This window comes from Centroberyx gerrardi, chromosome 24 (genome assembly GCF_048128805.1).
Source record: "Centroberyx gerrardi isolate f3 chromosome 24, fCenGer3.hap1.cur.20231027, whole genome shotgun sequence".
Taxonomy (NCBI): domain Eukaryota; kingdom Metazoa; phylum Chordata; class Actinopteri; order Beryciformes; family Berycidae; genus Centroberyx; species Centroberyx gerrardi.
Genome location: NC_136020.1, coordinates 4,232,141 through 4,248,950, shown reverse-complemented (window position 1 = coordinate 4,248,950; position 16,810 = coordinate 4,232,141). Strand labels below are relative to the sequence as shown.

Sequence of the window (16,810 nt, the reverse complement as noted above, 5' to 3'; positions counted from 1 at the left end):
AGCTTTATTGACATGAAATACATACGTACATATTACCAAACCAGAAATAACAAACAAACCCACACATAACAAACACAAAAGTCAAACAAAACACAACTCTCTCCCTCCCTGTAATTTGTGCCAAAGGCTTCCACATGGCGAGTGCAGATCGCCGCCGCTTCCTCTTCCAGGGGAAAAAAACCAGAGCAGATGAAGCCTCATCCTCTTCAACACAATAACACTCTCAAAATGTGCCCTGTTGACCCGTGCATGCTCTGTGTTGGAGGCGGCCACATTCCTGTCCTCCTCTCTGAGGACGCACAGCCCGGGCTGCTGCTGCCGCTGCCCACATTTAATTAGTGGAAGCGCCAGGACTGCGCACCGCCCCCGGGCTGCAGCACCAACTGCGAGCCGCGACTTCGCCGAGCTGCTTGCTCATTCTTAAAAATGCACAAGTTGAGCCGGACGGAGCTCGCCAACTCGCCGCCTCGACTCGGACTTTTGCGCACCCGAATGGTTTACGCGTAACGGCAGATTTGGGGGAAGCACTGCTACAAAAGAGGACTGCTGGAATGTTAAGAGTTTTACAGTGAGTTTGATCTGTTTTGGAGCTTGGCTGTGAAGTTTCTGGATCGCACAACAAATGGAAAATGCTTCTGGGTTTGTTTGTTTTTGCACAAAGTGTTGTAGAAAAGTAGAGTAAAAGCGCCGGGCATGTTGTTTTTTTTCCTTCCTTGCTAAGTGAGTGATGATTGATTTAGATATGTCGGCACTGCTGAGCGCCCATCCGCACACTCCATCATCCCGTAGGCCAGGAAAGTAAGAAACCACCTGTTGTGAATGTTTTCTGGAGCTTCCCACGGATCTACCCAAGCCGCTAGAACAAGACATCGGACGGGCGGACATGTAAAACCGGTACGTTTTTACGCACGGAGAACACGCCACAGTCTGTGTCCCGGTGCTGCTCTGTAGGAGCCATAGCCTAATTAGTGCTAATCTCCTAAAAATCTCACTGGGTTTTCCATATTATTCACCCTCCCTCCCTCCTCCCGTATTTGTTTACAGGGAATGATGTTGCCATGGTGTCCCGGGCTAAGATGAGGAGTGCTGAGCCCCAGTTGCTGCGCTCAGAATGGCTCGGGAGGACGCGGTGAGGTGCCTGCGCTGCCTGCTGTACGCTCTCAATTTACTCTTCTGGGTAAGAGGAGCAGGTGGTCGGCCTCCGCGCTCACATTATACTCGCCGGTCAACATATCAGCTCACCTCGATCCAGTTTGGTGCTCCCCACAAACAAGGGTGTCAATTCTCTAAACCCTAAGCTTATATCATTTGCCATCAAAACTTCCAAACCCCCTTATATCCACTAGATTTCTGGGGACAAAGTGGAGCAATGACTGATGACTGACAAGATGTTGTTTAATCAATGTGATACACTATGAGATTTAAATCACCAAACTATCAGCTTAGAGGAAACATTGGCCTCCAAATAGATTTCTGGTGATTTTTGCTTCATCTTTGCTCTCCATTATAATGACAAAACCTACAAGATCAAACTTGGACTCGCTTGGCAAGTCCCTGTAGAGCAAGGAGAGAGATGCATACACTCTTAAGGAAAATTCCTATGATATGAAAGGTTTATCTCAGGTGCATGGGTTCAAAAATCACAGACAAAATGAATCCAACAAGAAAAAAGGACGAAATCCAAGAGGTCAAGTGATGCAACAAAGGACTGACTGAAAAAAGTGACAAATAAGTGGCAAAACTAAAAAATGCATAACAGAAAATGTTGCAGTCAGTTTTTAACTGACATATCCACACCTGACTATTGTATATATATATATATATATATATATATATATATATATATATATATATGTATATATATATATATGTATATATATAATGCCTAGAATGGGAGAAATCCTATAAGCCCATAAGACTAAAGGGCAATAGTTATGCCAACTCTCTCTCTCTCTCTCTCCCTCTCTCCCCGGTGGTTCAGCATTTTTCTCTCTTTGACAACTTTGCAGTTTAAATAGGCCAACGTCCCTATGTGTGCATGTTTCACATTCTGAGATGTTATTTGTAGGCAACAGAAAGTGATATGTCGGTGTGTGTGTGTGTGTGTGTTCCTGTGTGTGTGTGTGTGTGTGTGTGTGTGTGTGTGTGTGTGTGTGTGTCCAGCTGATGTCGGCATGTGTCCTGGGAGTGGCAGCTTGGCTCAGGGACTACCTGAACACTGTACTGACCCTGACAGCCCACACTAGGTGAGTAAACACACAACAGGAGGGTTGCTGCTTGTAATAGAGGCAGTTTGAGTAAGGCGACATAATGAGACAATGATAAGATTTGGGGGAAGAAGGATGTGAGGATGAAAGGAGGTCCCAAGTCAGTCTCAAGTCTTGAGGCACAAGTCTCAAGTCAAGTCCCAAGTCTAAATGTAGTTTACCAAGTCAAGTCCAAGTCAAGTCCATGTCATTACTGTCAAGTCTCAAGTCTAAATGTAGAACAGCAAGTCAAGTCAGAACAAATCAAGAGTCCAGTATCAATTTAATATCTTAAAGAAAACTAAATATCTAGGACTTTTCAATGCAATATGGTTTTAATAGGATAAAACTTGGTAAGAGCATCATGAGTTTGATTTCTATAATCAGTAAGTCAAGTCAAGTCTCAAGTCTTCTCTTCATGCATCAAGTCAAGTCTCAACCAATTGAAACTGTGACTGGAGTCTGACTTGAGTCCAAGTCATGTAACTCGAGTCCCCGCCTCTAGAAATTGAACATACTACTCTATACATGCATAGCAATTTTGATCCAAATCATTGGTTCAGTTAACCCATCCATTGTGGAAGCCTGACTCAAAGATACTGTGGACACTCACATTCCTGCAGAATGCTCTCACTATTTATGCTGCTGGATTAATAATGATGCAGCCGCGAGTGGAAGAGAAGGGGGGGGGAAAGCACAGCAGAATGGAGAGATAAATAAATGAAAAGTCTGCCAAGAAACTCTGGAGGAATGACTCCTCTCTCTCTCTCTCTCTCTCTCTCTCTCTCTCTCTCTCTCTCTCTCTCCCCAGGCTGGAGGAAGCAGCAGTTCTTACATATTCCCCAGCTGTCCATCCAGTTATCATTGCAGTGTGTTGTTTTCTAATCATTGTGGCCATGGTGGGCTACTGCGGCACACTGAAATGCAATCTGCTGCTCCTGTCCTGGGTAGGTGTTACTGTGTGTGTGTGTGTGTGTGTGTGTGTGTGTGTGTGTTTTGATGGGCGGCTGGGCTTGGGTAGATACTGTACATGTATCTGTACTCCTACATTCATTCACATACATTCTGTATACATTCATGCACTTACCACATATATGCAGGGATGTAGTGGAGGGTAAACCCACTTAAACTCATCTTACACACTGTTTTAATTGCAGAATAGAGTTTGGCACAAATCTTTATGACAGAAATTGAAAGTATACATCATAGTAAGTAGCATCAAACTCATAGGGCTTTAAGGGGGAAAAAAGCATAAATGAATGCTAAAATATAATAGATTTCTGTTCATATTGGTGGTTGTTTGCCTTGTGATGATCAACGGGCATCGTCATTTACCAATCTTCATATCTACACAGCAGCCTTTTCCTCTTTGCTTTTCTCTATTTCCCATCGGCGTTAGCTCGCCCTCATAAAAAAACGCTCCGACGCGGCAGTAAACCGGCGGTCCAAACGGCAAAGACTTTCACCTGCAGTTTTATATTGCTGTGCGGCCGACGTAGCGCTCTAACCGTCAGTCTGCTGCTGTGCTGTAGAGAACACCCCCCCCCCACCACCACCTTCCCCCCACCCACCCCCCCTTCTCCCCTCTGCAGTGTCGTTTTCGGGAAACCGGTGCCAGGGTTTTTCAGTCGCACATCAGCGGATGAGTGCAGCTGTAAAACTATTCACCTGAGAGAGACAATACCGGGCTGCAGCATTTCCTGTGCCCAACCACAGCGATATAGACAAAAAAACCAAAACACACACACCCTCTGGACAGGATAAGGTGGAGTGGTGCCTCTATTGTGGTGCTATCTCCCAGGTGTCTTTGGGGGGTTTTTAGTGGATGTGTGTGCGGTGGCAGGCGGGGGCGGCGGCAGTTCCTGTCTCTGGTCGTTTTCCATCCACCCTCTATACCCCCCTTCTCCACCCCTCCACTGGGACTCCATTCACCCCCTGCTGAAGTTGCTCTCTATGGCCAGTCTGCCACTGGCATTCTTGTGTTTCACGGACACACCGGAGGGGGACAATATTATCTCGGCCGCGGGACAATAGGGATACCCGAGCCGTCCCCACCCACTCAGGTGGCTGAGGGGCAGAGGGGTGCTTGGGTTACAGACAGGCCCCGTGAACCAGCCAGAGACCGAGCCTGGCCTAACTAACCGCTGTTCTAATCTCACTAACGGTAACGCTTTATGTGATCCAAGTGTGCACCTGCCTGCAAACTGCCACCGGAGAAAGCTAGAGAGAAAGAGGGCATATTTAAGTATTCACCATGAGGGTGCTGAGACATCTGCCTTTGTCCTCAATGGATGATGGGGAAATGTGGGGTTCTCAGCTGTGTTCACACTGCAGCTGAAACTGTCCCAATTTCTGATTTTTTTCCCTCCCATGTGACACAGATCTGATGTTTTCTAATCAGTGTGAACAGCAAAAAGCTGCATGGAGTCACATTCTTTCAGTTCCCATCTGGACCACATGTATATGTGTTATAAAACATAAAAAGCATGTGACATTCATGCGACTTGTATTTGAGTGCTCAAATTGCCATGATAATAAGTACATTTTTCATCATTGACCTGACATTGACCTGGCATGGAGGACAATGAGACACAACAATGAAAAGAAAGACAAATATCAGCCTCAATTCAGTCAAAACTCAAAGGCATGCACCATAACGGAAATTTAAATTGTGACATCTGTTGTTATTGTCACTCTACTCTTTCCGTCATCACTATTAGTTCATATTGTTATGGGATATGGGTTACATGCTAGAATAGATATGAATAACCATCTGAAGTCACATTTGAGCAGCAATTCAGAGCTCAGCATGAAGGATGAAGGCCTGCGGTGTGAATGCATCCTTAGACACATTGGAGTGCAAACAGAATGCAATTTAAAAATGTAGATTTCATCTTTTTTACTGCATAAGTAGCATGCAATTATAGTCTCAGAACTTTGATTAGCTATGTTCAATCAGAAATAGTCTGTTTTTACCAGGTTTCTTTATTTTGGATGCATGTAGCATCCATAATGTAGCATTCAAAAGGTCTTGAAATGTCTTAAATGTGGCTTTATTAAACCTGCAGATACCCTGTATATGTATATGTCCTGTTAGTTGGTTTTGATATGGACAGATGGGGTAATGAGGCTGATGTTTACGTGCAGCTGCATTGAGGTACAGTGGGTTTGAGGGGCCGGGTCTTATATTGCAGTCTGCTGGATGTTTCCAGTAGACGAGGAAAAGGTCGCTTAAAAATAGGCCCCCCTCTCAACTTAAAGACACCAATCCCCTCTGCCTAAACTTAAACCTCTCCCTCTTTCTGCCGTCTTCCTCCACCTGTCCTCCCTCTCCCTCCTTTCTTTCACTGGCGTACCCGAATATCCTATGTGGTTGCCCACCTGAAATAGTTTGAAAATACACCTGGCTACATCGATACTGAGTTACAGATATCTTTTTTTTTTTAAATATATGAACCAAGACACCATATAACAACACATCACAACAACATATCAACATTGTATGCTAAAGTGTTAGCATGGAGCCTACTATCACTCAACATAGTGTATGCTAAAGTGTTAGCATGGAGCCTACTATCACTCAACATTGTATGCTAAAGTGTTAGCATGAAGCTCACTATCACTCAACATTGTATGCTAAAGTGTTAGCATGAAGCTTACTATCACTCAACATTGTATGCTAAAGTGTTAGCATGAAGCCTATATCACTCAACATAGTGTATGCTGAAGTGTTAGCTTGAAGCCTACTATAACTCAACATAGTGTATGCTAAAGTGTTAGCATGGAGCCTACTATCACTCAACATTGTATGCTAAAGTGTTAGTGTGGAATCTACTATGATTCAATAGTTTATGCTAATTTGTTAGCATGGCACTCCGGAGCCAATGATGTCCGGTTAAGTTGACCAACGGGCCAATCAACCAAAAACATGGTGTATTCCTCAATTGAGTTAGAGTAAGGGGAAGGAAACTATTTTATACAGTATAGTCTTTCTCCAGGAATGAAAATCCACTGCCGCAAACCTCAGTCAGAACACTTGAAAATTGGACATGGCCCTGCTCTCACCTCTGCACATAACACAGTGGATGTGTTTGCTTCCTTACACAAGTAATGTGTGAGTCTGTTTCTATACAGAAAAGCAAGATGGTACTGAAGCGCAGAGGGGTCCAGAGTGGGTTCATATTTTCTCACCTGGTAGTTTTCCTTGTCTAAGTGTGTGTGTGTGTGTGTGTGTGTGTGTGTTGATGTGTCTGTGTGTCAGATGAGAGTTGTGGAGGTTAAAAGTTCACCCTCCCACAAAACTTGATAGATAGTCGGTGAGAATCACACAGAGAGGGGAGTGAAGTTTTGCGTGGTGAGATGACTTCTGGCTTACGGGTGTGTGTGTGTGTGTGTGAGCGTGCGCGTGATTCGGTGTGTGCATTGTTTGGGTCTGGCATGCTCTAAATGGACTGCAGCACTAACACAGCCGAGGCAGAGCCATCTGTCTGCCGCTAATATTTACACTCTCCAAACAAACAGCTTGTCAGCCTCAGCCCCCACTGACAACCCTGTTAATAGAGTGGCTGACACACACATTCATCTTCATAATACGTGTGTGTGTGTGTGTGTGTGTGTGTGTGCGCGTGTGCGTCTCTGTTTACCTGGAGAGGCTGTTTCATTACCTTGTTTGTGTGTTTGCTGCTGTAAAGCTGGCTCGGCCGCTTGTGTGCGATTGTGTATAACATGAATGTTGTCAGATGAGTGAACATGGGGGACGACGGAGAAAAGGGATCAGTCTGTCAGAGGGAGGCGCCCTGTATCCCATCATCATTGCCATGGCGATCAATCAAACAGACACCTTACACTAACACAGAGCCATCAGGTCAGACAGATACTACACAGAGGATATGTTTCACAGACTAAACACACTACTTATCTGTCTCTCTCTAGTATTTTGGCAGCCTGTTGGTGATCTTCTGTGTGGAGCTGGCCAGCGGCGTGTGGACTTACGATGAGGTCTGTATATTTCTCTATATCATTTTGCATCCTTAATGTCACAATGAAATGAAAAATGATGTTTTCGACATGTGAGCTAATTCTCCACTTGTCTGTTCTCCAAAAAATGTACAAAATTGTTATTTTCTTGTATTTTTATATCAAAATCCTATTTTTGGATCCTATCTTATCCTACTCTTACTGCCTGTATTTGAAACAGTCCCTCCCTGTGTTATGCCCCGCCCCCCAACATCCTGTTTCAACCAGAAATATGACTTTAATGTAAGGCACCACAAGTGAATAGGAAATAAAACTCCTTTCATCCTATCAGAATCACATTTTATATGTTGACTATTGACACAAACATTTTGATTGACATTCAAATTTGCTAATGTTTCATAAAAATGCATAAACCGACTTCAGAACACTTTTTTTCCCTCAGTGAATAAGGCCAGAGTGCAACTACATACTTGGTATTTTACAGAAGGATTTGTAAAATTCTTGTTTTTTTTTTTTTTTTTTTTTTTTTTTTACAAAAAACGATGTATAAGTTCATGCAAAAAACCCATAAAATATGAGAGAGAAATTATATCAAAAAGACCTCTGTAAATTGCCAGCTATTTATGATAAGTTGAAAAAACTATTTTGCATACAGGGAATAGGTCATTTTGAGCAAATGGCTGTTAATTATTTGTTTTTTTTAATAGGGTTAGGATGAATATAAAAACATAAATTAACTATTCAGAGTTGTTTTGGCTGACTGTTTTGTATATTTAATGACGCTGCAGTAATTATAGAAGAAAAATATCATAAAATCTCAAAATCGACCGATCCAGCCAAAATCGCCGTTTTCACCAGTGGCGCCTCGGCTTCAGTGTTCAGCTCCATTCAGCCGGAGATGCAAAGCGAAGGGCAACCCAACACTTGAAAAGAGCCCATAGCTCCGTTCTAAGAATAACCAGAAATGCCAGTCATGTCCGGCCCGCTCCACGATTCACTGCTCCTCTCCTCTTTCTCTGTTGACTGGGGAGGAAGCGAGCTCCACAAACAGCATGACTCAACTGGCTTGGCGCCGCACACATCAACAAGACCCCCAAATTAATTGCATATGCTAATGGAGGTCAGTCCACCAAGACAACTTAACATTTAGATGTGGGAGCGTGCTTTTCCCCAAGAATAGCTTCAAAAGCATTCTGAAGATGGTATGAAATGATTAAAGTGTAAATCCACAAGTTCCTCATCTTTTTATTTTGTTGACGTCTTTGATGCTAAGCGCTCATTGCTGTGGTGTTTTTGCACTGCACTTGCCAGAAATCACTTTGTTGATGAAGTTTTGAAGAGTTGAGTTCGAGTCCGTTCAGCCACAGCGGCTATCACCTGTCAATCAAACGGTGTGGGCGGAGCTTGGATTTTCTGTTGATGCAGTTTGAGTTTCTCTTTTCTTTGTCTGTTCAGCCATGGTGGCTATCACTGCTCACGCTAACTACCCAGTTCTTCTTCTATTTATTCCAAACAAACTGGAAAAGTAAAGTGAAAGTAAGATTTTCCCCGGGAAAGACCTACCAGACAGTGGGTGTTTAGAACAGCAAATGTAAAAGATTTCATGACCTATAGGTTGAATCACTATTGTATTATATCAATCGGTGAGAGAGAGGAGCAAAACATTTACTTATATGAAAATGTCACGGATTATCACTTGAAAGTTGAATGTGCCTCTCTTTAATCCCTCTACCTTCCTTGCTAACAGTATATTTGTGAAGACAATGGCGAAGGCTTTCCATTACAATGGTCACTGCCCTCCAGGCTGGAGTTTATCTCCACTTTGAAAGAGCACAGTAGCTTTGATGTCCTATGAGAGCAGGTGTTTGTGTGTGTGTTTGACTTCTTTCCATGACTTTATCAGAACAGGGCTCACCTGCTTGCCTGCAGGGGGTTGTGGGAATTGTAGTCATTGTGGCTGAATGGTTCCTTATCAGCAGCTTGCGGTAAAGCTAGCGGGGCAGAAAGCTGGCACACCTGGCTCTGAGGGAAAAACCTGGCTAATAGGCCATCTGTATGCTTATCACATGCATAATAGAGGAGAGGAAGGGGGTGGGGGTGGGGGTGGGTGGTTGCCATAGGGCCAAGAGGGGAGTGTTAAAGGTTAGTTTTTATTTGTGACAAAGAAGAGAGCGCGAGGGAGAGGTTATGCATGCTAAGTGGGTATGATTTTGGCCGGGGCTTGTCGGAGCTGTACCAGAGCCCGGGCTTTAAGGATTTAGACAAAAAACACAAACAAAATAACAACATTGCCAACCTCTGGTAAACGTATAGGGAAGAGGAAGGAAGGATGGAGAAAGTGGAGGACGGAGGAGGAGAGATGAGCTGGAAAGGTGTGAGGAATCCAGCAGATAGACAGCTGCTATGGAGCTACAGTATTCCTGTGAATGGTGTTTGACATGTTGCTGAAATACAAGTGAAAAATGAAATCCACTGCAATGGTCTGAAATGAATGTTGTTGAGGACATTTGAATGTAAAAGTAATAATCTGCAACATTTTCATAGAAATAAATGTCTCTCTATCACTGATTGCTATAACACAATAGTGATTCAATCTATAGCCAGTTCATGAAAGCTTTTACATTTGCTGTTCTAATCAAATCCAATGTATCTATAAGAGTCTAATGGAAGTACCGTGTGTGTGTGTGTGTGTGTGTGTGTGTGTGTGTGCGTGTGTGTGTGTTCCCAGCCCTCAGTGCAGCGGTCTGATATGATCAGTCTAAAGTCCCGGATGCCAAATTATGGCCTGCAGCGATACCAGTGGCTCACACACACCTGGAACACCTTCCAGACTGAGGTCAGAGGTCAACACACAAAACCAGCTCTTTTATTTTCTATCATGCATGTGAAAGCTTTGCAGTGAATAAGACGATGAATGACTGTGTTTTTCTCTTTCCAGTTTAAATGCTGCGGGGTGATTTACTTCACCGATTGGCTGGAGATGACAGAGATGGAGTGGCCGCCGGACTCCTGCTGCTCCAATCAGTATCCAGGATGCGCTCGCCACGCCCACTACCGTGACCTCAGCGACCTCCACCAAGAGGTGACAAAACGCACGTACACTCATACAAACACAGAATCGGGATGGGAGTTTGGATGGTATGTTCAGTAGGGATGGGACGATATATTGAAATTCAATATATTGCGATACAAAAATGTGACAATATGTATCTTGGGGCAGAAAAATGAATTGCGATATTAGCTCCATGTTATTCTGCTGTAGTAATCACAAATGAGATGCTTGACCGTCACAATTTCACAAGCTCTCCATCCAAATTATATTATCTGCACTTTGTAATGACATTTTTAAATTGTTGTTTACATTCTAGCAAGACAATGCCATGGCTAGAAAGAGTTGTCTCAGAAATAAACAGAATTCTGCACAGTCAGACTTTGTCCCATCCCTAATGTTCAGCCCACACTAAGTTGCCTTTTGTTAGTAGTCAAGGCAGAGAGACAGTCTGCTGCAGCCATACATTCATTGTCCTTTCCATCTTGACCCTTCTGACGTTTGCTCCTATTTTGAGACGAATAAAGAGAACGACCCTAGAACCTTACGCTTATTGCTTGACCTTTAGCGATCTCTTTTCTCCCTTTATTTCGGCCGGCGTCACAAGAGGAGAGCTGCTCACGGGCTGTGTTCAATGTGAAGAAATGTAATTTGTGTGGAGTTTTCCCACTTTAAACATTCACAACAACCTATTTCCCATCAGAGGCTATTTGCAGCCCGAAATTACCTGCAGTGTTCAATCAGGGGAAAGGAATCCATTCAAAGCAATTAGAGCCAATGTCAGGATTGATAGCATTGCATGCCCTCTGGGCCTGGGTTGCCAGATTGGGCAGACAGAGTGTACCCATTACAACTAATTAAGGTAGCGCAGGGACAAGGATCACTGCTGTTGAGGGCTGAGGGTGAATCGCTGGCTGGTTAGGTCTGATGACAATATATACACATATATACAGCAACGGAACAACACAACTATACGCATAGTGAGTTGGGCCAAGGCCATTCCAATTATTCTTAGTTTGGGCTAGTGAAGCTTTAATGACAAAGAAAAAAAAATCATATTTTCTTCTACTGTTTCTGTACACATGCATGCTCAAACATCCACACACCTGCTTGCACACATCGATATGCAAACTCTGAAACTGTGAAATCAACTTTTGACAACGGAATATAAAGTCTCAAGAATGGAAAATGCACATATACAAAGTAAAGACCAAAGTTTCCTTCTTTATCTTACATTTCACCAATGAGAAGTCCTTGATTCTAATCAGGTTCACTCTCTTTGTCCCGTTTCACATTGAAATCTATCTCTCACAGCTCATATTAGTTCTTGCAACATTCATATAGATTGGTCTGGTGTCTTGGTGCAACATATCAAGCAAGACAGACAGTCACATCTGAATGTCATGTCCACTTCTGCTGCGTCTTGTCCAAACAGTCCCCTTATGTCCTGGTTTGCGATGTCATGTCAGCTGATATTTGCACCCATTGTGATATTTGCCCAGAAAAAGCCTCTTAGACCTTTGGCCACTAAAGGCCTTTATGCCCTTTGCAAAATCTCCCTATCTCCTGATTTCCATCTGATCCTCACTCGTCTGTGTTTACCTTGCTACTTTCGTGCTACAGTCTCCATCCTCTCTCTCTCTCACATCCCAATTCTCTCTTTCTCTTGACCTTTCTCCCTCCTCTCATCACTGCATCCAGGCCTTGGCCAGCTGTTGCTGTCTAGCGTGGCCAGGGCATCCGGCCAGCCCGCAGTTATCACCTGGATGAGACTGGCTGGGCAAAGCAGTCTGTCCGTGAACTAAGGCCAAGGCAAACACACCTGGGCAGGCCTGGGGGACGACATGAAGGGAGGGAGAGGGAGGGGTGGTTGGGAGATGAAGAAGTAAGATATGAAGGGAGTGAAAGAGGGAAGAAAACAACGTGACAAAAAAGGAAAAAAAGTACAAGGCAACAGTAACCAAATGATGAAGTCCCCCTCTGGGACAATCCGTAACAAATATGTCACCTTGTTTTGACCTGTGATTGTATTGCCGCCCTTGGACCAATCAGTGTAATCATAAAATGCCAGAACACAGTGGTGAGATGCATCATTCCCCCAAGTTTTAGCAAAATCTGATTAGTAGTATGTGAGACAGTGGTGAGATGCATCATTCCCCCAAGTTTTAGCAAAATCTGATTAGTAGTATGTGAGACAGTGGTGAGATGCATCATTCCCTCAAGTTTTGGCAAAATGTGATTAGTCGTATCTGAGACATCATGTGTGACACATGGACGAAAGAACAAATAAACAAACAAAGTAACAAATGATGCAGCAGCAATCTCAGTGTAATATTGAAAATGCTGGAAAGCAGTAGTGAGATGCATCATTCCCCCAAATTCCGTCTAAATCTAATCTGCAGTGTTTGAGATATCGCACCGGCCAATAGCTGGACAGACAGTGGTTAGGGAGGGAGGCCAATCTATCCAATTTAATTGCAGAGGAAAAAAATATATGGGATATTTGCAAAGGTTTATGGATTTGTCCTGTGTCTTCATCCTGAGGTTTGGTGTGTTGTCTTGAGCCTGGGTCTTGCTTCATGTGGAAGTGAACGTGGCTGAGTGTGCCAGGTCAAAATGACACTTGCGTCAAATACGACTGGACACGTTGGCCACATTTGAGTCACATGCAAGTTCCATCACCGCCTGAAATTTGAAACAACGCAGTTACATAGACGTGTCTCCGTCCTGAATTGGCTGAACGAAGAGGTTTTGGTTCTGTGTTTAGCGTGTTTACCTGTGTGGTATTTTCAACATGGAGGATTCTGACGAAAGACGGTCAGAAGAGGTCCAAGAATACCGTCATCTTTAAGACTTCTTCTTAGCTCATTTTAACACAAAATACATGGCTGTTTACTCCAAACCAGACGTAAACAAACCTACAGCTTCAAAATGCATGTCAAATTGTTGTTAAACTGTTCCAGTATCAAGAGGTCTAAAAAATGTCTCAAATTCCACATTTGGATTTCTGTTGTGGGGCTTTTGTTTACATTTGGATCGCGGTTTGTACCTTTAAGATTTTCTTAGTCATCAAAAATACACAATGTAAATGTCTCTGTTTGTGCAATAATTTCTCAGCCTTTATTGCATTTTGCAAATGACAGATATGATTCAGAAGTACATGTGTGCATCCAGACTGATTGTACTCTAAACGTGTGTCCAAAAGTTTGTGTTCAAGAGCACTACATAGTCCTAGAATATTGTGATGTGATACTTTTTTAAAAAATATTTTCTGGAGGACCCCCAGACCCCCCCAGACCCCCCCCCCCCCCCCCCACACACACACACACTTTCCAAATCAAACCCGACGCCAGCGGCATGTCTCCCTCCCTGCGAGCTCGCGCACCTCAAGCCAAACAGAAAGCATGAAGCAGGCATTAGGAAAGGATGAGTCAGTGTGTCAGATGTGGGGAATGTGAGGGAGTGGACGCTGAGCAGCCGCTCTCTCGATCTGTTGTATGTCCAGCTCTACCTGCCTCCTCCTCCTCCTTCTCCTCCTCCTCCTCCTCCTCCTCCTCCTCTCTTTCTGGCAGCCGTAGACTGAAGACTAACACCGTCTGGCATGTGGCACCCAAAGGTGAACTTCCCACTGGCAGAAAGTCGTGAATTGCTGGCCTCTTGACACCTCCGCTACTGTTCTGTCGCTTTCTATACCTTCAGTCACTGTCTTTCTGTCTTTCCTGTGGCTCTCTCTCTTTCTGACCATCTGAATAAGCGATTGTTGTGTTTTTGCAGTACAACTGTGGCAGATGTAGTGGTCACAAAGTGCTAGTGCTCCTGGCTAAACAGAATATCAGAGCAGAATATCTCATATCCCTGTCACAATACTTACACTTAGCCTATTTCATACTGTAGTGCATATATACTGACATTTGGATATTTTTAATATATATTTTAATATACTTTCTTTTAGACTTTATACTATTTCTTTTCATATTTTGATATATTTTTCATATTGTAAATCATATTTGCCTCAATAAGTCCTATGACTGTTATTTTGTATAGCCTAATAATGCTATAATAGAGACTTTTTCTCATACTTCCCATTCTGCTTAACGTGTTGAAATTGTCGGTTGCATATGTTCATATAATCCCAACATTATTTTTTTAGGTTTACATTCTATTTTTCCCCTTCTGTATTCTATTACTATTTGCTGCTGCAATGACCTAATTTCTCCACAGGGATCATTAAAGATTCATCGTATCTTATCTTAGAAGCAACAATAACACATTAATATTAATTCCATGTAGTATAAATATAATATGAACAGAATTTATATGGCCCTGTAATACAGCTAAAGGGCCTAATCTAACTACTGTTTACTATTTTGAAAACAGTGGTTTATACAGAAATTGAGTCTTGGACATTTTGAAAACTGAGGTATTTCAATTCTAGAATTCAAAACAGCTGACAATTAACGGCTGCTTGGCCTTTCTAGTAGCTAATTCTTCCCTGTTTTGTTTTTTTCTTCCTAATTGTTTCCTTTTCTTTGTCTGTGTGTGTGTGTGTGTGTGTGTGTGTGCGTCCATGTCTTCTCACAGGGCTGCGGGCCGAAGATCTACAGTTTCATCCGAGGGACGAAGCAGCTGCAGGTCTTGCGCTTCCTGGGTGTGTCCATAGGCGTGGCCCAGATCCTGGCCATGGCGCTCACCCTCACCCTGCTCTGGGCCCTCTACTACGGCCGCAAATCCCCAGAGCCGGCCTCCATGCCGCCGTCGGACGACTCCGCCCCCCTCACAGTAACCCATGGGCCCTCAGGGGACGTCCCAAAGTCAGGCTGCACCCGAGCACCCAAGGTCTGGGCCAACTCCCCGAACATCGCTGGCACCGCCACCACTGCACCCAACGGACACCAGTTTGAGATGGAACGGCTGTCCTAGCAGAGGGCTAGCAGCCTGAACGCATCCATACACCAAGAACACACACACCTAAAGAGGGAAATAATGAACGAAATGCAGATTTGGAGGAGGAAAATATGTCAGGAGGTGACAGATCTTGGAGGAATTTTGTGGGGACGAAGAGGTACGAACAGTAACATTTCTAAAGACAGCGTCCCCAAACTGCAAACTAAACCCTGAGGTGATTATATGAAAAAGCAATGGACTGCGGTACTTTGTTTATGGTACTTCACGGTTCTTTTTTGGACGCAACCAGGAGTCATGTTTTGCCGCCGCAGGAACTTGAGCACTAATGGAACGACCACTATCTGAGAAAGGAGGAATCCAAAAATCGATTGTTGTTTTCTCCAAATCCTCACTTTCTTCTCTTTTGGGATTGCCACCACTAGTAAAGACACATAAAAAATGTCTTAATTTCAACTCCTTCGGAACTTTCTTAGTGAGATTTAAGGCTGTAAACTGGTTTTGGAACTTTGCAACTGCAAGAGCAAACAAGGGAAATTGAGTTATTACTCATTGTTTTGAGGCATGTCTTAGTGAACCGGCATTGCGTACCACTGGAAGTTAAGCAGAGACATTTTATAAGGAAAAAAAGCAGAGACATTTTTATCAGAGTGTATATTGTATATTAGAGTTGGTGCATGGTGTTGAATATTTAATGATATTTGTGTCACAACATTTATTTGAGCATTTGATCATTTTCTCACTGGAAGAAAAACAAAACGTATTGAAGAAGCAGAAATACACTGATATGTCCCCAATACTGTAATTTCTGTAAGTTTGATTCTTGGTTGCTTACCATTCTATGGCCCCTTTACATCTGGCATTAACAAGCATCTCATATCTCATATTGTGGTTCAATATAATTTATCTGTAGTACATTTCCACCAACAGTGAAATTGGATTTCTATTTCCTGCTGAAAACAAATATTAACCTCCTCTTATAATAATTATGTCCCAAAAATTGACAGTGAACGCCTCGTCTCACTTGTTCCCCATCAACTAGCATCCTGACAATCCATTTTCCACCAGTATTATTATCTGCCTGCCTCCTGTTTGAATTTGCATTTGCTTTGTGGTTGGATTCACACACAAAAAGTTATTTCCACTTATGCAGTTACTATATGTGGATTGGAGATGGATTGCATTGCGTTTCCTGGATTTTATATGCTTTTCTTCTATCAGAATACAATTCGATCACCCGGGATGCTGGTTAACGCAGGTGGAAAGGAGTCTATATGTGGCAGATATCGGATCTGTATGTCCCATGTTAAACATGTTCGTTTCAACATCTAAATGTTGAAACAATTCAGATGTGCACTGACTGTTAGTTGGTGCCTCAATCATAAAAAATGCAGCCCTAAATTGATTTCATCTTAATTTAATCTAATTAATAGCTAGAACTATGAGTGCATTAAGCTTTACATGCATTGTGAGTGTGTATGATTGCACATTACCTGGGCACATTTATCTCTCCTAACCTTTGAACTTGACATGAGAAAGCTCCCAGGTCTATGTCAGCTGCAGCCACTAGCCTATATTTTATATTATACAACAGGTCATTTCAGTCAAGCAAACGCATTCAAAAACGCATTTCAGT

The 16,810-nt window shown here is 43.1% G+C and overlaps 1 protein-coding gene across 1 annotated transcript; it reads left to right on the top strand.

Annotated features, from left to right (window-relative positions):
* The first annotated feature begins 817 nt into the window (after positions 1-817).
* tspan12 (tetraspanin 12) lies at positions 818-16,562 on the top strand. Its single transcript, XM_071911507.2, has 8 exons — positions 818-894; positions 1,045-1,177; positions 2,164-2,246; positions 3,058-3,193; positions 7,179-7,244; positions 9,952-10,059; positions 10,162-10,305; positions 14,854-16,562. Exons 2-8 carry the CDS (start codon positions 1,112-1,114, stop codon positions 15,190-15,192), a joined length of 942 nt encoding a protein of 313 aa, XP_071767608.1. The 5' UTR covers positions 818-894; positions 1,045-1,111; the 3' UTR covers positions 15,193-16,562.
* Positions 16,563-16,810: the final 248 nt, after the last annotated feature.

Coding starts and splice junctions, on each gene's coding strand:
- tspan12 (XM_071911507.2), top strand. CDS start 1,112: ATGGCTCGGGAGGACGCGGTGAGGTGCCTGCGCTGCCTGCTGTACGCT. Junction 2,247..3,057: donor ACCCTGACAGCCCACACTAG/GTGAGTAAACAC, acceptor CTCTCTCCCCAG/GCTGGAGGAAGCAGCAGTTC. Junction 10,306..14,853: donor TCAGCGACCTCCACCAAGAG/GTGACAAAACGC, acceptor GTCTTCTCACAG/GGCTGCGGGCCGAAGATCTA.